The 22,811-nt window shown below is 36.9% G+C and overlaps 1 protein-coding gene across 4 annotated transcripts in view; it reads right to left on the reverse strand.

Moving 5' to 3' along the window:
• Positions 1 to 21,586, reverse strand: part of FER1L5 (fer-1 like family member 5) — a 79,581-nt gene extending 57,995 nt beyond the window's left edge. For all 4 annotated transcript variants that reach the window (XM_056813068.1, XM_056813067.1, XM_016427875.2 and 1 more), the window contains exons 1-6: positions 21,396 to 21,586; positions 18,182 to 18,237; positions 10,282 to 10,373; positions 9,842 to 9,950; positions 7,458 to 7,509; positions 5,810 to 5,919 (exon numbers count right to left, since the gene is read on the reverse strand). In XM_056813068.1, the coding sequence (XP_056669046.1) occupies positions 5,810 to 5,919; positions 7,458 to 7,509; positions 9,842 to 9,950; positions 10,282 to 10,373; positions 18,182 to 18,237; positions 21,396 to 21,480 (504 nt within the window). In that variant the 5' untranslated portion in view covers positions 21,481 to 21,586. The remainder of the gene's footprint in view (positions 1 to 5,809; positions 5,920 to 7,457; positions 7,510 to 9,841; positions 9,951 to 10,281; positions 10,374 to 18,181; positions 18,238 to 21,395) is intronic.
• Positions 21,587 to 22,811: the final 1,225 nt, after the last annotated feature.

The raw sequence follows: 22,811 nt of genomic DNA on the forward strand, positions 1-22,811 counted from the left end.
AAAATAGGGAGATGTTGTTCAGTGGAATCTATAGATGTGGGAATCTACCTGTGTAACCTCAGCTAAGTCACTTGACCTCAGGGCCACAATGCAAAATGAGAGCTAGATGATTTCTAAGACCAATCAATCGACAAGCTTTTATGTGCCATACATTTTGTTAAATGCCTTTCATAAAAAGAAAGGAAAAATTAGTGTCAACCCTAAAGGAGCTTATATTCTAAAATTCCTTCAAGTTAAAAATATATATTATAATTTATCACTTGGTATTTCCAGTGGTGCCTGGCACACTGCTGGGTACTCTGTCTCATGTATCTCTGCTTTTGTATAGTCTGTTCCCCATGCCTGGAATGCCTTCCTTCTTCCCCTAGAATTGATTGTGTCCTTCTAAGCCCAACTCAGTCAGTGATTAAAGAACCATGATGGCCTCAGAAAAAATAGGTCATGCCAGAGTTAACCTCATTTCCTTTATTGGTAGGATTAATAAACTAGTAGAAGAGGGGGCTCCTATGAATGTCATTTACCTAAATTTTAGCAAATATTTTAGTAAAGTATCTCACGTGATTCTTGTGAGAAAGATAGATAGATAAGAGTAGAGGATAATACAATCAGATGGCCTCAGAACTGGCTGGATGGCCAGATTCAAAGAGTTAAAAATAGTGAATGTTAAAATGGCAAAAGGTCTCTAGTGGAGTATCATAGGGTCCTGTGTTTGATTCTGGGACACCTAACATTTTTAGCAATGGCCTGGATAAAGACATAGGTGGTATATTCATCATATTTGCAGATGATACAAAATTAGGAGGGATAGTCAGTATACTATACTACAGAATCAGGATCCAAAATAATCTTTCTAGACTATAAAGCACTGGGCTAAATCTATTAAAAGAAAATCTGAGAGATAAACAAAGTCTTACATTCACATGCCCCTTCCCATAAGCTTCTGAGGTACAAAATTGGGTTTGTAAAGGCAAAGATTTGTTCAATCTGCAATGAAACAACTGAGGTTGAACACTGAGCCAATAATTATTTATTAAAGGACCCTAACCCCTTTCAAGAAATAGGATCGGGGGCAGCTGGGTAGCTCAGTGGATTGAGAACCAGGCCTAGAGACAGGAGGTCCTAGGTTCAAATCCGGCTTCAGCCACTTCCTAGCTGTGTGACCCTGGGCAAGTCATTTGACCCCCATTGCCTAGCCCTTACCACTCTTCTGCTTTGGAGCCAATACATAGTATTGACTCCAAGACAGAAGGTAAGGGTTTAAAAAAAAAAGAAAGAAAGAAATAGGATCCCAGACCTTCCTTATGGTTTGAGACACTTGCTTTAGTTTTCTAGAGTATGGCTTTTATATCCATCAGGCCCTACTCACTCTTTAAGTGCCTGGACAGTTCAGGCAGCATTAGTACAAATTGTTTAATTTCATTGATGAATTCCAAACTCTCATTATGTCCTAAGTCACGTTGTCACAAAATGGCAAGGTGGGCATGTGGCAACCAGCCCTTTTTCCAGTCCATATGATATCACTCTAGCAATGTGTCCTGGTGTGATCTGGCACAGTGAGCTTACTAGGTCTTGGGTATAGCCCCTTGTCTAGGCCTATCTTGAATGGGTCATGGGAAGGAAGTGACAGAGGATAGAAGGATTTTCAATATATCTCTGCTATTTTCCACTGCTTAAATGTTCAAGCTGTATTTTTAAGGATTGTATTTTAATAAAAATCCAAGATTTAAAATTTTTGTTTGAGAAAGATCTTCAAGGAAAGAAGCTTGCTAACTCCTAAATCCAGAGAATGAACTGTTGCAGAAAGATGCCAGAAAACCTACACTACATCAAGAAGATCCAGAACAAACTTTGGGGGTGTTTGATTGAACTGAAGTTTGATTGGACATTTATTTGAATGTATACTCCTGTGCCAAAAGGGGATTGCCCCCTAATTGTTTTTGTCAATGTGCCCAGTAAACATTGATTTTGCTGTCTCTCTTTCTTCTATTTCCCTCTTCTATCTAACTATTGTAATTTACTCTTAGAAGGTGAAATTATGTATGCACCTGCAGTTAGAAAATTTGAAGGTGCAGGATGATTATGTTTAGTGATCAATTGGGGAGACTAGTCTCCCAATCATCATCAGGGGAGATTGTGAACTTTAGATTAGTCCACCCTACTTAGTCTAACAAAATCAGGAATGTCTACACCCATACTTAAGGATTAAGTATCTAGGAGGATGGCCTATGATAGACATGTGCCAACAAATGACAAATCAGAAACAGCTGACACATCCCTGGGCTGTCCTAAGTCAAGCTTAAGCTACCATTGGTACAGGTGAGAAGCAGGGAAGTGATGTAAAACTATCTATATATTTCATGTCACTTCCTCTCTCGGCCTCTTTGTGTGAAGAGATAGCTGGCGGCAGTGTGCTAAGCATTCTGGCATCTTGGCATGGTGGTAGCTATTGATTGGTTTGGCAGTGAGTTTTCCTTGATACTATAATGGGAGAAGCTGAGTAGCCTAGTTCAGGTGAGACATCTTCACTGAGCTCTCTTGGAGTTTAGGCTGATTCTTTCTCCTTTACGCTCCAAACATTATCCTCTTAGAAAGCCTCTAATCTTCAGAGACCTTGTTGTGGAGGTCTTTGAACTTCCCCTGGCAAAGGCCAGGTGGGAGAAATCCTATACCCTCCTTCTCTCTCTTCTCCTTAATTTCTTTCCTCTATATTAATTAAAATCATCATAAATTTCCAGCTGACTTGGGTATTTTATTGGGGATTTTCTCTGGTGACCAAAATTAATTTAGATTTAAGTCACAATCCTAAAATTATTCTTACAAAGCTTAGGGTGAAGGCTTCTTTCTATAGTCATGCAAGTCATGCTGACAAGTTAAAGTTTAACATAAATTTAGCATGACAGGAAAGACACTATTCAACTTCAGGAAAGAACCTACTCAACTATAACTTACACCTAATTACTTTTTTTAATTAAAAAAAATTAATTAAAATTTTAAAAATTATTATGAATAGAATTTATACACAAGTGCCCCAGAACCTACTCAACTATAACCTACACCCAATTACTTCTTTTTTAAATTAAAAAAAATTTTAATGAAAATATAAAAAATTATTATGAATAGAATTTATCTACAAGTGCTGCAACCCCTCTTTCCTCCCTGTGGGGAGCCAACAGACCCCTCACTGGTTGACACAGTCACAATGGGAAACTGCAAAGCAGTCCCCAAGAACATAACCCTCCCCCTGCTAACCCCTTTCTGTGACTTCTCTCTCTTCAACTTTCCCTACTAATGGATTTGTTATGATTATTGTTTCCTCCCCAATACAGGAAAAATAATATGAGAGCAAATACTTATAGGATCAATACATATATATTTTATCTTTAATCCCCCTAGGTTATTACCCCAAAAGATTGCATTTACAGAATTAAAGCCCAAAGATTATTGCCAATTATCTTCCCCCCTCCTTTCCTACTTCATAGAGCCACATTTACTCCCATTACAAGCCAGGCAAGCCAAGAACATCAATCACCTTCAAGACACACTCCACTGAATTCTGTCTATGGACAGAATCCAAGCAACATTGCCAGGTGCTTTAAAGTGACACAAGAAAAACAGAACTTGTGAATTGAGGAAAACCCCAAATCTGGTCTGTCATTAAATTGCCTCTAACGTTGTACCTAGCTATGAAATGTTTTGTTACCCATCTCCCAAGTAATTGTGATTGATTGTGAAAGCTGACCAAAAGTAACAATGATTCTTCTAGGTCAGGGAGAACTTACCTCTAGATGACCCTGTCTATGTAATTCATCTATAGCAATAATGTATTGTTGACTATTTCCTTAGGCTACGCATTTTATTGTTAAGTTCCATGGAAACATATGTAGAAAATTGATTGTGTGCCAAAGTATGTACTTGAAACCCTATATAATAAGCACACCTCAGTGCTATGGCAGAACACTGCATGATGCCTATGCACTGGGCCTGTGTGAAGATTGGATTTAGCCATTTCCTGATTGTAAGAATGAAGATACTTAGTTTAACAAAATCAGGAATGTCTTGGGAACTTTAAATTACTCCACCCTACTTAGACATACTTTTGGGGAAGATAAAGTTGTAATCTCCTGATTGAACAATGGAGGTACCTAATTCTTACCTTATAGTGAAGCTAGAACTCTAAGTTAAGTCTATTTTAAGAATCTTAATGCAAAAAGATGTTAAGTGACTATAAAGGTTAAATTAATCACAAAAAGGTCAAGTAACTAACAAAAGGTGAACTTAACAAAGAAGTGTTAAGTAACTCTAAATATATAATCTAATCAACAGAAGATGAGAACTAAAAGTATGGGCAGTCCTGGAGAAAAGCATTTGATGTGATTGATAGATGTGAAAATTTATAGGAGAAGACACAAGGGTGAAAGATCTATATATTTGGATCACTTCCTCTCTCTGGCATCCTTTGCGCAGAGAATTGGCTGATAGCAGCATGCTGGCCTTTCGGCATCTTACCGTTGCTACAAGCTATTGTCCAGTTCGGTGGTGAGTTTCTGGCTGAGTTTCCCTCCTTTACTTTTCCAACTTTATCCCCTTAGAAGCCTCTAATCTTCTTCAGAGACCTAGAGGTGGGGATTTTAGAACTCCCCCCTGGCACAGGCCAGGCAGGAGAATCCTATATCCTCTTCCCTTCTTCTCCTTAAATTATATTAATTAAATTACCATAAATATCCAGACTGACTTGGGTATTTTATTTGGAATTTTCCCTGGCAACCCTGGTTCCCTGGCAACCAATTAACTCTAGATTTTAAGTCACAACCCTAAAATTACCTTTACACCTCAGCACACAGTGCTTCTCATCTCCATTACTCAACTGGATCATCACATCTAGATGGATCAAGTCCTCACCCTTTGGGAGACCACTGGATGGCTCCCAAAGCCTCCACATTCCCTGCATCACAGAAGACATCCTCTGGGAGACAGATATTCATACAAATTTTGTCTTTCATATTTCTACCTTTCAGCTCCCTCTTTGGACATTCATAATTTATTCTTTAAGAATTAAATACAGTTACTGAGGACCCTTCAAACTCTCAAATTCCTGATTCAAGTGCTACTTTCAACATGTAGCTTTCACTGTTCCTTTAGCGGGTAGTGCCTCCCATTACCATATATACTTAGTTTGTGTGCTTGGGTATGTATATGTATGTGTGTGTATATATGTATATATTTGTATATTGTAGCATGGTATGTGTATTTGTATGTTGTATATATTTTTGTATAGTATATGTATTTGTATATTATAGTATATATTTTTGTAATTATAGATTGTAAACTCCTTGAGGACAGGGATTATTTCATTTTTGCCTTTATAATCTCAGAGCCTAGCAGAGTGCTGGGCACAGCAAAGGTCTTTAATAAATGCTTTTTGGGTTAATTGATCATCAATAAATATTTAAATGATTGATTTCCCCCCAACACCCCCAATGTTGTTATACAGCTTTAATTGCAAACCACCTGTAGGGAACAATTTCTTAGCATATTTCTGAACTCTCTGGGCATTAGATATAGCTCATAAAGGGGGCAAACTTGCTCTGGGGCTCCATAGGAACTCAGAGCAGGATCTGGGAGCTCCCTCTGCCAGCTATTCTGATCCTTGAGCATGTTCTCACTGGGCATCCTCTGAAGAGGTAGCCTTTTGTAAATATGGGCCAAGAGCCTCCCCATCACTACCCAGGGAGTGTTAGCTGAGGTTCACTGAGAAAATCTGGAACTGTTTCATCTTGAGCCTTGGGAGAAACAGCTGTGGTCTCCTTACCTGGAAGTCCTGTGGCATGGAGAACAGAGGCCTTCTCACGCTGTGATCACCCAACATAATTTCTGGCCTTTCAGTCTCCTTACAGGTGATGCCAAACTTTTCCCAAGTTTCTGGGAAAACAGAGAACTCAGCAGGTGGGTTGGGGAAGGGAAGAGGAGCTTCTTTTGTCAGTCCCTCCATTAAGAGCACCTACCACTAAAGGGAAGGGGGAAGAGATGACCAAACCCTTTTCTCTAACTATCTCTAATTACCTTCTCCTTTGAACATCTCTGCACAATCTTTTCTTTTTATATATGTGGTTTTTTTTGCTTTTCTTATAATTTTTATTGAATGATTTTTAATATTAAAACTACATTTCCATTTCATTTTTTAAAAATATATTTTATTTGATCATTTCCAAGCATTATTCGTTAAAGACATAGATCATTTTCTTTTCCTCCCCCCCCCCCATAGCCGATATATGTGTTTTTTTTAATTTTTCCCCAATTGCATGTAAAAACAATGTTTAACATTCTTTTTTTTTTTAATTTTGAGTTCCAAATTTTCCCCATTCCTCTCTACCTGCATCCTTAAGACAGTAAGTAATCTGATATTGGTATAGTATTCTGCACAGTATTTTCATGTTTGAATTTTGCTGTCTTCTCCTTGTAACCACTTTCTGTTCTCTAGAATTATGTCAGAGGTAAAAGTTAAAGTTGAAAGGTTATCAGGCTTTCACACCCTTTCTTCATCTGGATTTGGAGTCAGAGAATCTGAGTTAAAACTCCAGCTCCTTCTACTTACAAGTTCTGTGACTCTGGGCAAGTAATTTCCCTCTCTTGGTTTCTGTTAAGTCATTTGGAAAAGGGAAATCTTACATGACATCTAAGACCCCTTCCAACTCTAAATCTATGGTTCAATTCTCCTCACTGAAAAGACAAGTAGGAGAACTTAAACAAGCAAACACACATTTCTTTAGGCACATTTGCTATTTCTATGTGTCTTTCCCTACCACACACTGTGACTGTCCAAGGTGGAAGAATATCTGAAAAGGATCCTTAGGCCTTAGAGATGATAACCTAGTGCTATGCTCATTTTGTAGCTGATGAAACTGAGGTCCAGAGAAGCAGAAACACTTCCACAAGGTCACAGATTATTTTATAAGTGGCAGAACCCAGAATTCTTTCGTTCTTTTTTTATTAAAACCCTTACCTTCTGTCTTGGAGTCAATACTGTGTATTGGCTCCAAGGCAGAAGAGTGGTAAGGGTTAGGCAATGGGGGTCAAGTGACTTGCCCAGGGTCACATAGCTGGGAAGTGGCTGAGGCCAGATTTGAACCTAGGACCTCCCATCTCTAGGCCTGGCTCTCACTACACTGAGCTACCCTGCTGCCCCCAGAACCCAGAATTCTTCACACATAACCCAGAAGCCTTTTCCAATCTCCTTGTATGCCTAGAAACTGATATTCCTGTGTCTTAGGTGTTTTTTAGTTCCCTGGAGAATACTAATTGGAGGCAAAGGATAAGCAGAAGACATTTTAGGCCCTCAGACAGAGCCCTTTAATATCAAGTGAGCTGTCAGGACCCAATGCTTGTGGACTGAATTAGGGTACAAGGGGCAGAGGAGGCATGGTTCAAGGAGATGGTCACAGGACAGGATGGTGGCTCACCTAAATTTTGGTTGCCTTCTGGTAGGTAGGTTATTTGTAAAGTGATGGTACTCTGCAAAAGAAAAGCAAGCAGAACTATGGGCAAAATGTAAAGCTTCTGACACCAATTCAGTTGGTCTAACCTTGGCACTACCCCATTGAGCTTACCTCTGATTTCTTCTGTATGGGACTAGTAGTGATCTAGGAATAAGACATGACACTGGGGGTACAAATGAGGTCAAATGGAGAGAGTGTTTGTATAGGAAGTTGGAGAAAGTTGAGGGATCTAGATGATGGTGGTAGGAATGAGTAAGGAGGAAAAGGAACAAAATCCCAGTACTATTTTTGGTGCCTGGGGCCAGCTGGAGGGAAGGAAAGTGTTCCTAGGAAACCTTGTAATCTGTGATATATATATATATATGAAATATGAAAACTACAAGTGTTTATATAAGAATAAATGTTATAAGGAAAAACAACTTTGAAAGATTTGAGAACTCTGATCAGTGCAATGACCATCTATGATTCCATGGGCCTAAGGAGGAAGCATGCTTCCTATCTCCTGAGCAGGAGGTGAGAGAACCAAGATGCAAAATAGGACATATTTTCAGGTTCAGCCAATGAGGGAATTTGTTGCTTCTTTATGTATATTTGCTTCAAGGGCTTGGTTTTTCTTTTTCTTTTCAAATGATGGTAGCCTAGGTAAAATGGGAGAGGGGTAGACTTGTAAAAAAAAAAGAAGAAGAAAGAAAAGGAAGAAAAGGACAAGAAAGGTGGTCATCAACAACTTTTGTTAAAATGTAGAGAAGAGAACAGAAGGAAGTTCAAAAAGAAGCACTGACAAGCAGGATAGCTTTGAAAGTTCCAGGAGAACTTATCATATGCTTAAGAAAAAGAAACTATATAATCAAGACCTGCAGTTACATATGCAATGATTTATGTCTGTTCTCTTACTATAAGTATAAATCCCCCTTTTATTTATTTTATGGTTAGAATAAAAATATAGGACTCCCCCCAAAAAAATACTGTAAGAATTAAATTTAGCTGAATGGGAGGTATTTGCATGTCATACTCATCAAGTGGAGAAGTATATCCAAGTCTTTTTTGAATTTTTATTTGTTTATTATACCCTTACCTTCTGTCTTAGAATCAATTCTAAATATCCATCCCAAGGCAGAAGAGAGATAAGGACTAAGCAATTGGAATTAAGTGACTTATGTAGGGTCACAGAGCTAGGAAGTGGCTGAGGCCAGATCTGAACCCAGGACCTCTCCTCTCTCTAGGCTTGGCTCTCTATCCACTGAGCCACCTAGCTATTCTCTGCAAGTCATTTTAAGATAGGATATTTAGAAAACTGAGACAGGGTCACATAACTAGTATCAGTGGTGGGATTTGAATCCATTGAATTACTTTTATCAGTTACTAGCTACCACAGTAATTAGCAGCAGCTCACAAATGGTATGTTTTCATAATAACCACTATTTGATAACTTATTTTAACTATATTTTAAAAATATATTTTAGGAATATCTTTTGTTCTTTGATCATTTCTTTTTTTTTTAAACCCTTACCTTCCATCTTGGAGTCAAGTCAATACTGTGTATTGGCTCCAAGGCAGAAGAGTGGTAAGGGCTAGGCAATGGAGTTTAAGTGACTTGCCCAGGGTCACATAGCTGAGAAGTGTCTGAGGCCAGATTTGAACCTAGGACTCCCTTCTCTAGGCCTGACTCTCAATCCACTGAGCCACCCAGCTGTCCCCTCTTTGATCATTTCCATTTCTAAATATATGCCTCTCCTACCCAGAGAGCCAACCAATGTAATAAAAAACAAAGAGAAAGAAAGCACAACCAAACAACACATTTATGTGTTTGACAGCACATGTAATATTTCATATACTGGTCTCTTGCCTCTGCAAAGAAGGGGAAATATTTGTTATTTTCACTTAGTTGTTTCTGTAGCTGGAATGCATGTGTTAAATTTTTGTGCCCTATAAATTTCCAATGCCCAGGTAACCCCATGATAGTCATAGCACTGATCTGGGATATAGAATATGAAGTACTTTCTAAGATCTGAATGCCAAGAGATGTCTGATGTTCAAAGTTTTGACAGTGTGGCAATAGCCTACCTTAAAAAAGATTGAGTTTACTTCTCCATCAATGAGGAAAGTTAACATGCAAATTCCTAGACTTGAGCTCTGGGTTATACTATCATTTCTCAACAACTCTTAGACAGGAGAAGAATCTTTCTTCTTGGAGGTATTCAGTTTTAGATAATCTGCAGGAAACCTTATTCCCTGAAAAAGGCAACCTTCTACTTTATCTTCCACTACTCAATGCACACGTATATTACCTATAATTCCTTCTCCCCTCTCAAAGCAACTCCACTATAAGTCCTTATTCCCTTACTCACTTTTGTAGGATTTATAGTACGGCTGACCAGGGGCAACTCATTTAGGACCAGGGACTCATCTGGGTTTTCTGCCAGTGTCCTGAGGAATATAGTGCAGATACCAAAAGTCCTGGGGATGAGGAAAACAGATATGGTTAGAAAACTCCTACTTTCATTGGAAGGAGATGGAAGAAAAGAACCTCAGAGACCATATCACTATTAAGGCTGAGTTATGATCTAGATTCTAGAATTTAGTTAAGGGATGTCTGGCTCATGGGAATTCCAGGATACCCACCAGAATGTGAGTACCCACTACTCCATTTGGTATTTTGGGATCCCTTTAGGCCCTTGTCATGTATTTTTCTAGTGACACTTTCTTGAGTTGGGGTTGGGTGAGGTGGGGATACCATATCTGCTGTACTTGTTGCCAGTTAAGGACCTCCCTTTGTTGATTCTCCCACCTTTCATTTTTGACAAGGCTCATATCTCGGAGGATGACTTGCAGGAAGGCATCTTCTTCCAAGTAATATGGACTTATATGCCAGATTAGGGTCTGTGGGGGAGCAAAATGAAAATTAATATTTTCTAGTTATGTTTTACATACTAGTTAGGTGTCCATTTTTGACATCTTCTTGCCATCTCCCTTGCTGCTGAAACTTCCAGGTCACCAGATTTACAAGGACAATAGCCTAAATTATATTACCTAGACCATTCTTCACATCTCAATCAACCATCCAGCCAACTGCCTTCTTGCCATCCACCATTCCCTCCTTCCCTTACCCCTAACTATTTAGCTCTTACTTTAGAAACTCTAATAAAATAAGAAATTTAGAAAAAAAAATTGGGAAAAGGAATGGGAGTAATATGAGAAAATAATTAAGAGCCAGCTGCTTGGTAAAGGAAGTACAAAAAAATGGGAAGAAATATAAAAATTCACTGAAGAACACAACTTCTTTAAAAGGAAGTATAAAAACTCACTGAAGAAAATAATTTCTTAAAAATTGAAATTGGACAAATAGAAGCTAATTACTCCATGAGATATCAAGAAACAAACAAAAAAAGAATGAAAAAAATAGAAGAAAATGTGAAATTTTTCATTGGAAAAACAACTAACATGAAAAAATAGATCAAGGAGAAAAATTTAAAAATTATTGGACTACTTGAAAGCCACAATCAAAAAAAGATCACAAAAGGAGAGAGGAAAAAGAAGAATCAGGATAAATGGAAGATGAAGGAAATACACAGTTAATTATCATAACTGTAAATGTAAATTGGATGAGCTCATCCATAAAATGGAAGTGGATAGCAAAATGAATGAAAAAACAGAATCTAACAATGTGCTTTCACAATCAACACATTTGAAGTGGAGAGACACACACAGAGTAAAGTTAAAGGGATGGAACAGAATCAAAGTCAAAGTAAAAAAAGCAGAAGCAGCAATCATGATCTCATAAAAAGCAAAAATAGATCTAATTAAAAGAGATAAGGAAGGAAATTATGTCTTGCTAAAAGGTACCATAGACAATGAAGTAAAATCAATGCTAAACATGTGTCAGTATGGAATCTAGAAACCCCAAGTTTGTAGCTTAGTAAGATCTGATGAACCCCAAGTTTTAGGACTAGCTTACAAGTTGGAGACCCCAAAGCTTGTACTTACTCCTTGTTCCTGTGAGAATCCACCCTGAAGGGAATCTGAGGTTAGTAGTTTCAGACTGAATAATGGACCCTAAGGTCAATAACAATTCTAGTTAGGTGGGACTAAACATATGCTAAATTCCCTTTTTGTCTTAGGTAGTCTTCACTATTGTATCAGAGACCCTTTCCCAAGAAGATGAAGGGAAATCTTCACACTCCTGGGCAGGGACCATCCTTTAGTATCCATTGTAAACAGCCCCTTCCCTTAGACCCTAGCCTCTAGCTATGATTCTTTCCCCAAGCTTGATTGTATTCTGTCAGTATAGTTTGAACACTCCTATTTTCTTTGTAGCTATATTTTTTGTAGTATATCAATCATCTTTCCCTGCCCCTGGATTTCCCCCAAATGGTATATAGGTTCCCCAAATTCTTTTGTTCTTTGGAGTTGTCAATCTAGTGTGGTTGACTCTCCCAGGGATCAGTGTCCAGAGCATCCAGAGTTCAATCCTTAGACCCGTGTCGTTGTTAGTACGCAGCTATGTGTTGAGGTCTACTATTACACTGAACCCCCTTTCCTTGATTAAAGAGGGATTTTTCTGACTAATTGTTATGTGTTTTTTCCAAGTTAACACATGTATGCATCCAAATTTTGAGGATAAGTTAAAAGACTGACATGAGGAAATAGACAATAAAAATTGACATGGGGACTGTACCCCAGAAACCCAGGCAAACTATTATCAAGGGAACTCCCTTGTTGTTTTTCCTGACTCTGAGACTAAAAATATCCAATGACCCCTCTAGGGTCCTGAGATGACTACCTTCCTTTGATCGTCCTCTAGATGGACAGAAAGATGCGCCTTCAGACCACACCTCGATCCTATCAGATATCTGTTTGTCCCCTAAAACTAAGGAATCTTTATGTCCCCAGGCAGACCCTAGTATGATCACCCCACCTCATGCCTGAGTGACTAACTGTTGTGAAGAATGTATAAAATCCTCAGAACTGATGTTGTCTGGGGGACAGCCTCTCCATCCATGCTGTCCCCATGGGGGAACAGCCTTTCCTTTCATGCTGTCCTCCCAGGGAACTGCTCCCCATCTTGCTGTTCTACCTTGCTATCCTCCTGGCCACTCTCAACATTACTCTCTAAATTAATAAATCTCTTTTTGTTTTTAAGCTAAGTTTTGGAGTCATTGCATGCTTGCAAAAGGCATCCTTCCCCGAACCCAAAAGGGTATCCTTCCATGCTCATAACAAAAACTATACCAGTTCAGGATCTCAACTTTTCCTTCTCAGAACTAGATAAAGCTAACCAAAAAATAAGAAAGAAGTTAAATAGAATTTTAGAAAAATTAGATATCATAGCCCTCTGGAGAAAACTGAAAGGGAATAGAAAAGAATATAACTTTTTTTCAGTAATACATGGCACCTACACAAAAATTATGTATTAGGGCATACAAACCTTACAAACACAAAAAAGGAGAAATATTAGATGCATCTTTTTCAGATCACAATGCAATTAAAATCATATTCAATAAAGGGTCATAGAAAGAAGAATTAAGGATTAATTGGAAACTAAACAATGAATTCTAAAGAATTAGAACAAATAAATAAATATGAAAAGATATAATGCCAAACCAAAAAAAAAAAAAACAACCCAAAACCAACCGTATCTTAGAACCAATCTGTAATTTCATTGAAGAGAGTGACAACAGTAAGACAACATACCAAAATATGTGGGATACAGCCAAATAATATTCAGGGGGAAATTTATATTTCTAAATGTTCACAGCAATAAATTAGAGGAAAAACAGATCAAAATTGGACATGCAACTAAAAAAATTAGAAAAAGAACAAATTAAAATTGTCTAATTAAATGATAAATTGGAATCTTGAAAATCAAAGGTTTGATCAATAAAATTGAAGGTAAGAAAACTATTAAACAAATAAGGCTAAAATTCAGTTTTATTAAAAAAATCAATAAAATAGATATAGGCTAACTTAATAAAAAAAAGAAAGAATAAAGTCAAATTGCCAGTATCAAAAATGAAAAGGGTAAATTCACCACCATTAAAGAGGAAATTAAAAGAACTTTTAGGAGTTTTTTTACCCAATTTTACACCAATAAATTTATTAATGTAAGTAAAATGGATAAATATTTACAAAAATATAAACTGTCCAGATTAATACAAGAGAAAATGGAATATTTAAACAATCCCATTTTAGAAAAAGAAATTGAACAAGCTATCAGAGAACTCCATAAGAAAAAATTTTCAGGCCTAGATGAATTCACAAGTGAATTGTACCGGAAAAATTAAGGAATAATTAGTCCTAATATAAACTATTTGAAAAAATAATGAAAAAAAGTATCCTACTATATTCTTCTTATGACATAAACATGCTTTGATACTTCAGCCAAGTAGATAAAAAACAGAGAAAGAAAACTATAAACCAATTTTCCTAATGAATATTGATAAAAAAAAAACTTTAAATTAAATACTAGCAAGGACATTATAGCAATATATAACAAGGATCATACCCTATGACAAGGTAGGATTTATAGTAGGAATTCAGGACTAGTTCTATATTAGGGAAACTTTAAGCATAATTGACCATATCCATAATAAAAACACCCCCCAAAATCATATGATTATATCAGTAGACACAGAAAAAGCTTTTCACAAATGCAAACCCAATTCTATTAAAAACACAAGAGGACATAGGAATAAATGGAGCTTTCCTAAAAATGGTAAATAGTATCTATCTAAAATCATCAGCAAACATTATTTGTTATGAGGACAACCTAGAAGCCCTCCCAATGAGATCAAGAGTGAAGCAAGGATGATCATTATCACTGCTATGATTCAATATTGAACTAGAAATGCTAGCTGTAGCAATAAGAAGAAAAAGAAATTGAAGAAATTAGAATATGTTAGATTTAAAATGGTTGAAGGCCTTAAACTGTAGTGAGTTAAAATGGTGGAAGATATAAATTGTGATAGATATTAGAGAGGGTGAGTAAATTTGACCACAGAAATATGTTTCACTACAGTGTCTTGGTTTTTAAATCAAATATAAGGTGGTCACCAGGGAAATATTCCCAATTATTCAAATACCCAAGTCAACTGGGTTTATAGAGATTTTAATTAATACAAATGTGGAATCAAAGAAAAGAGAGAAAGAGAGAAAAAGGAAATAAGTATGAAGGGCCTTAAGCCAAACTGGCCTAGACCTGAGTCTTAAGAGAGAGAGATCAGTCAGTCAGTCTTTTAACACTCACTACAAGGTCTGCCTAAGCAAGGATTCTAGTGACACCAGACCAGCATCATCTCAGCTGCTTTCACTAGCTCCCTCCTCCATCTGAATGTTTCAGAATCAGTCCTTCCTCAATCTAAATGTTTCAGAATGAGTCCTTCTCAATCTGAATGTTTCAGAATTGACCTCCTCAATCTGAATGTTTCAGAATGACCTCCCAGCTCTTCTCTGAGCTCTTATTTTTAAGGGCAAAATCTCCTATGTCACCTCCCCTAAGTTCTTCCATCTACCAATCACTGTAGATGTTTTCCAAAAGATAGCCCATTTTGAATTCACAGCTGAGTAGATTAATCTCTTTAGTAAGTCAGAAAAAAAATGCTGCTGTGTCAACTAATTTCATTAAGAGAAAACCTCTGAGTAAGTTTTCACCTTTTAGGTTTAAGTAGTTTACAAGTTGCCCCACCTTTATAGGCACCTAGCATTCCATTGTATCAATTCCAAAAACAGGCATGGCTCAAAGAACTCCTTTCCTTTATAAGTATGGTTTTCAAGTACTTTCATTGTTTAGCAAGGAGTTTTCTGCCCTAAAGCAGTCTTAAGTATGGGCAAGGTCCTCCAATAGCAAGGAGTTTTCTGCCCTAAAGCATTCTTAAGTAGGGGTGGAATAGGGATACTCCCATAGCAAGGAGTTTTCACATTCAAGTAGAGTTCTCACTATCTGATAGGGAATTATTTCAAGTAGGGAATTGGAGGATTCCTCAATGTGGAGTAAAATTTTTAACATTCATAAGTCTATGAAATTTTAAGGTTTACAAATAGGCATAGAAGAAACAAAAGTATCTGATATGATGGTATAGTTAAATAAATTAAAATTAGTGAAGTAGATAAGACTTTAATAAAGCTAGTATATAAAATAAAGCCACATAAATTATCAACATTTCTATATGTTACCAACAAAACCCAGCAGCAAGAGAGAGAAAAATAAATTTCATTTAAATTGGCAATAGATAAAATAAAATACTTGGGTGTTTACTTGCCAAGGCAAACTTAGGAACTGTATGAATTTAATTACATAACACTTTTCAAACAAAAAATCAGTTCTAAACAACTGGAAAAAATATTCATTGTTCATGGATAGGTTGAGCAAATATAATAAAAATGACAGTTTAACCTAAAGTAATCTACTTTTTCAGTGTCATACCAATCAATCTGCCCAAAAATTATTTCATGAAGCAAGAAAAAATACTAGTAAAGTTAATCTGGAAGAACAAAAAGCAAAGAATATCAATGGAATATGTGGGGGAAAAAATATGAAGATGCCATAGGAATACCAGATCTCAAACTATATTACAGAGCAGGAATCATTAAAACAACCCAATACTAAGTAAAAGAGTGGTGAATCACTGAAATAGGTCAAGTTTACATAACTTAATAAATGACCATTATAATTTAGTGTTTGATAAAACAAATGATCCAAGCTTTTGGGATAAGAACTCATCATGCAACAAAAACTGTTGGGAAAATTGAAAAATGGTATGGCAGAACCTGGGAATAGACCATATACCAAGATAAGGTTAACATGGGTGCATGACCTAAACATAAAGGGTGATACCATAAGCAAATTAAAGGAGCATGGAATAGTTTGCCTATTAGAACTATGAATAAGGGAAGGATTTAGGACCAAACAAGAGATAGCAAATGTCAAAATTGTTAATTTTTATTATATTAAAATGAAAGTTTTTGTTACAAACCAAACAAATGCAAGAAAAATTAGAAGGAAAGCAGAAAGCTGCAAAAAAAATTTTTTTTTCTTTATAGCAGGTATTTCTGATAAAGGCCTAATTTCTCAAATACATAGAGAACTAAGTCAAATTTATAAAAAATAAAAGTCATTCTGCAATGGTCAAAGGATATGAACAAGGGGGCAGCTGGGTAGCTCAGTAGATTGAGAGCCAGGCCTAGAGAGGGGGGCTCCTAAGTTCAGATCTGGCCTCAGACACTTCCTAACTGTGTGATCTTGGGCAAGTCACATAATGCCCATTGCCTACCCCTAACTGCACTTCTGCCCTGAAACCAATACACAGTATTGATTCTAAAATATGAACAAACAATTTTCATATGAAGAACCCAAAGCCACCTATAGTCATATGAAAAAAATGTTCTAAATCACTCGATTAGAGAAATGCAAATTTAAACAACTCTGAAATACCATATCACACCTATTAGGTTGGTTAATATGACAGAAAAGGAAAATGATCAATGTTGGAGGGGATGTGGAAAAATTGGGACACAAATGCACTATTGATGAAGTTGCAATATGATCCACCATTCTGTAGAGCAGTTTGAAACTGTGCTTGAAGGTTTCTAAAACTGGGCATACAACATCATTACTATGTCTGTATACCAGAGAGATTAAAAAAAAAGGAAAAGGACCTATTTGTACAAAAATATTTATTGCCACTCTTTTTGTGTGACAAAGAATTGGAAATTGAAGAATTGTACATCAAGTTGGGAGTGGCTGAACAAGTTGTGGTATATGATTCTGATGGAATATTATTGTGCTATAAGAAATGACAAGCAGGATCTGAACCAACTTACATGAACTGATGCAAAGTGAAGGAAGCAGAACCAGAAGAACATTGTACACAGTGGAAGCAATATTTTTTGAGGAACAACTGTGAATGACCGAGTTATTCTCAGCAATGCAGTGATCCAACACAATTCCAGAGACTCATGATGAAAAAAGCCATCTGCCCTCTGAGAAAGAACTGATTGAGTCTGAATGAAGACCAAAACATACTATATTTCATTTTCTTTCTACTTTTTTGGTTTGAAATCTCTTCCACAAAATGACTAACATGGAAAAAATTTTTACATGATGGCACATATAGATTGCTTGTTGTCTCAGAGAGGGAAGAAGAGTGGGAGGAAAGGAAGAAGAGAAGGTGGGAAGTCTTGCATTATGGTTTCTAAGAAGCAGCTGGACTATACATTTGGACTTGTCTTTGGGATATACCCATATTCCAGGACCAGAGAGAAAGACAGAGGCTCCAAACAGGGAGTTTATGCTGATATAGGCTCAGTACATGGCAAACATGGTTACTGTGTGTCTTTGGGGTATTGTAGATTCTGCTATTTCAATATTAAGGACCAGTGGTGGGCCTCTGATTTCCCTACCAGAATTTATACTCAAGTTGGAATAGCCTGAGGTGGTTAGCTGAGAACTAAGTAGCCTGCTCCTGTGGACGACACAAAATTTATAGCATATCTATCTGGTGAATGGCTAGGTATATTATGAGGTTAAGTTCTACTGATCTTTGGGCAAAGAAAATTGACACTCTCCCCCCCCCTCCCCCATACACACACTTCTAGGATCTCCAAGAGCACCAACTACCACCATGACTACCCTGCCTTTGACTCTCCAGGCTCCTGGAGTTGGAGTTCTTCCTTGTCCTTTGGTGATTAAGTACCTCATTCCACGTGGGGTTATTGTCATCTTTTATAACTCGAGTTTTCTTCTTGACATCTGGAAGGAGAGACCAAATAAAGGAGAAATGATAGTTGATTAATCTCTATGCCTGAGGCTCAAAAGCCTTAACACGTTTATCCTCTCAGGTATGGTCTGATGTATGTTCTTTGTTTCCTTTGAGAAACTTGGCTTTTCCCCACTTATTCTTCCTCTTCCTGGCTCTTCTCCATACCTTGACTAGTAGCAAGGAAATGACATTAAAGGAGCCCTGGCATCAATGTCAGTCACCACAGATTTAGTGCCCTGGCTGTCTGTGAATGATCAATTGATAAATGTACATTAGCCTACCTTCTATGAGTATACTACCATGGAGCCAGGCAGGGAAGAACTGAACAAATCCTACAAAGACTTCAGAAAACATGGAAAGAATTGTGTTAGCTGTTGTAGGGCAAAGCAAGTAGAACTAAGAGAACAATATACACGATGACTAAAATAATGTTAATGAAAACAATGCTTAAAAACAACTGAGGGGCAGCTAGGTGAATCAGGGGATAGAGAACTAGAACTAGAGATGGGAAGTCCTAGGTTCAAATCTGACCTCAGCCACTTCCTAGTTGTGTAACCTGGGGCAAGCCATTTGACCCCTATTTCCCAGCACTTACCACTGTTCTTGGTCCCAGAGTACAGATGATAAAATATCTCTCCCTCTTCTTGGTGGAGAAGCGGGAGACTATGAATGTGGGTTGCTGCTGTGCCTATGATCAGATATAGCCCAGGTCACACAGCTAGGAAGTCTCTGAGGCCAGATTTGAGCTCAGGTCTTCTTGGCTTCAGACCTCTCGTGCTCTATCCACTATACTACCTAGCTGCCCCTGAGATTAATTTTTAAGCTATCTCAAAGAACAGGATGATATCAATTGGAATAAATAAATCATTTGGATGGTATTATTGACCCCCAAAATAATGTCCAAAAGCAACATTCAATGCCCATGCCTACTCAGCCATTTCTAAAAAATATCTTAATAAGGATGATAAATGTACTGAGGGATACTTAATACTAACATGAATGAAAACTCAAAGATATTCACCATCAATTTTCCACAGAAGATCACATCTTGACAGTCATTCAAGTGGAAAAGGTATTGAGAATAGGAAATATGTGTTTGTTGAAAGGCCATGCATAACATATATAGCAATTGATCTGGAATCAGGAATCTGGGTTGGAATCCCATTTCTGAAACTTATTCTCTATGGGACCCAAGGTAAACCATTCAACTTGTATAAGTGGAAATTTTGTATCCTTTGGACTTCATCTCTCAGAATTCTTCCCTCATCCCAAAATTCCTTTTCTTTTTCTGTTTACATGGGTCTTTTACGTTATTGTATATAAGTTTTGGGTAACGCCTCCCTCATCCTCTTTTTCACTTGTGAGACTGGGTGAGCTCTCCCTGTTTCTCTAGCTTTTTAGTTTCCTTTTGCTTCAAGTTAAATATTAATAAATATTATTAAATATAATATTTGGAGTATTGAATATAAATTTTTAAAATTTACAAACTGCTCAGAGCTTTAGTTCTCTCCTTCGTAAAATAAGGATAGTAATATTTGCTCTATCTATCTCACAAGACTGCTGTGAGGAAAGCACTTTATAAATTTTGATGTATAAATGTTAATTATTTGTTGATTGTTGTTGTTTAGCATCCAACAAGTATCTCCATTGTTACAACAAGGAAATAGCTAAACAAAATCTTCTAAAGTATGGTCTGAGTAGTTTTTAAGATTCACAAGAGTAAGTGTCTTGCTTAGGGTCCCATGGTTAGTAAGTATATGAGGTCATTTCTTAATTAAGACTTGGTAATGAGACAGAGGTAAAGAGAGCCTTGATATTTATGGGTTCAGGTGCTGACTGACATTTATCAGCTTTGTTACCATGGGCAAATTATTTGACATCTCAATGCCCCCAATAATTCTCTAAGCCTATGAATAACAGAAGGTGTAATTTTCTGTGCCTCAGTAAAGGAAGTTTCCATACCAGGAATTTCTTCCCCCATTGAAATCACAAGACCTGACAAAATAAATGAGAACATTTTTGACTCAATGAATAAAGGGCAGACTTGAAGGGATCCTTTATCATGCATCTGTTAAGATAGTCTGAGATTCTTACATTTTAATTTATTTTTAACTTATTGCCTTTGACAACCAATTTATTTTTCTCCAGAGGTAGTAATATTCAAAAGCACTATTTTTATCACTTCTGAGTCACTCCTTCCAAAAGGACGATGAATTTTATTATCTAATAATTGATATGATCTGGGTTTTGCTTTGTAGTACAAATAGCTAAAAATAAAATTATTTTATATTAAAAAAAAGATAATGAGGGAGGCCAGAGCAGGAAATTGCCCAGCCTTGGAAGTTCAGGAAGGCCTAAACAGGGAGCTGCCTAGCCTTGGAAATTCAAAGCCACAAATATGCCAAGATCCCAGCTGCACTGGGCACCAGATAAGAAAGAGCCGAAAAGACCCTGTGACATGAAAATGTCAAGGTACCAAGAACAGTACGTAGCAGATGAGGGCTGAGGGGAGCCATACATACCGGCAACATTCCAACAAGGATATGCAACAGATAACGGACTAGAAGGAGGAAGGGAGAAGGGCTATACATGCTGAAGAGTATTTAAGACTGAGTCTTCAGGAGGGAAGGAGGAACTCTTTTGGCTGAGTTCTCACTAGTGTGTACTAGTTCAATAAAAGACCCTTTCTTTGCCTGATTGCATTGTCCACGGGTCTTCCTTGGTGGTGGGTGAAATCCCAGACCTTAACAATAATATGAGATTCTTTGACAGATACAACTCCAGAAGGAACATTGCTTAATGAAACTCTATTAGTATTAAGGGAAACATTAAACAATTATTCTTAAGAGAGATTCAGGGAATTCCCCAGACTGCTAAATGGCTCCATGATACAGAAAAGGTTAAGAACATTCAATTTTTATGTTGTATATTCTCCCTCCTCATTCTGCCCCTCCCCCCCCAAACACAATAGAACTATGCTCTTTGAGGGTAGGACTATTTAATCATTGTATTCAAAGGCAATGCACTTAAATGTTTGTAGGATTGGCCTGAATGATAAGAAATCAGTAAATTGCTGTCAAATGAATGAATGAATAAATATTGTTTTTAACTCTTGTTCCCTTCTAATTTCTAGGATCCTGGCTCTTACCTCTGAAGTATACAGTCACACAGAAACTGGGTGGGGGAATTTGAGGGGGCTGAACGTTGGCTGATATCACAATGAGCTGCAGCATTTTCTCTGATTTCTACAAGCTCACTGTTTACTTCTCGCTTGTTTGCACCTGTACAATCCCAAGTCTCAAATAACTTAAGTGGCCTTAAGTTATCTTATTGCTAGGCAACAGAGTGATAACATAAAGGTTGGAGATTCTTAGTTCTGGAGGGTCATTTAGGAGGCAGTTCTGAAGGAAGGGGGAGGTAACTGAAGCAGGATAATGGGAAAAATCCTTTTAAAAATCAAAGTAAGGGGCAGTTTTGTGGTTCAGTGAATAGAGCAAGTAAAAAGTAAAAATAGCAGGGGTTGTAATCATGATATCAGACAAAGAAGAAGTAAAAACTGATCTAATTAAAAGAGATATGGAAGGAAACGATATCTTCATAAAAGGTACTATAGATAATAAAACAATATCAATAGTAAACATATATGCAACCCAGTGGCATAGCATCCAAATTCCTAAAGGGGAAGTTATATGAGTTATAGAAGGAAATAGATAGTTAAACTGTACTAGTGGGAGACCTCAACCTTCTTCTCTCAGAATAGATAAATCCAACTAAAAGTAAATAAGAAAAAAAGTTAAGGAGGTAAATAGAATTTTTTAAAAGTCATATATGATAGACCTCTGGAGAAAACTGAATGGGAATAGAAAAGAATATATCTTTTTTCCAGCAGCACATGGCACCTTCACAAAAACTAATGTCATAATATTTTATAAAAATCTTACAACTAAATGTAGAAAAGAAGAAATATTAAATGCATCTTTTCAGATCATGATGTAATAAAAATTATAGTCAATAAAAGGCAGCAGACAGAAAGACAATTAATTAGAAACTAAATAATCTTATCCTAAAGAATGAATTGGCCAAAGAAAAAATATAGAAATAATAATTTCATTCAAGAGAATGACAATAAGATAACAACATAGCAAAATTTAGGGGAGGCAGCCAAAGCTATATTTCAGGGGAAACATATCTCTAAATATTTACACACACACAAAAAAAACAATAACAGAGAAATGACAGATCAATGAATTAGGCATGTAACAAAAAATTTTGGAAAAGAACATTAAAAATCCTTAATTAAACAACAATTAGGAAATAATGAAAATCAAAGAAGAAATAAAAAACCTGAAAGTAAGACCATTGAATTAACAAATAAGACAAGGAAGGGGACACCTAGGTGGTTCAGTGTGACATGGTCATTGTACCCCTAGAAACTCAGGCAAACTTTTAGAGAAACTCCCTTGCTCCCTTACATCCTCATGACTCTGAGCCTAAAAACATCCAATGACCCCTCTAGGGTCCTGAGATGATTGTCCTCCTTTGATCAATCCTATCAAGCTACATC

The sequence above is a fragment of the Monodelphis domestica genome, chromosome 1 (genome assembly GCF_027887165.1).
Source record: "Monodelphis domestica isolate mMonDom1 chromosome 1, mMonDom1.pri, whole genome shotgun sequence".
NCBI lineage: Eukaryota > Metazoa > Chordata > Mammalia > Didelphimorphia > Didelphidae > Monodelphis > Monodelphis domestica.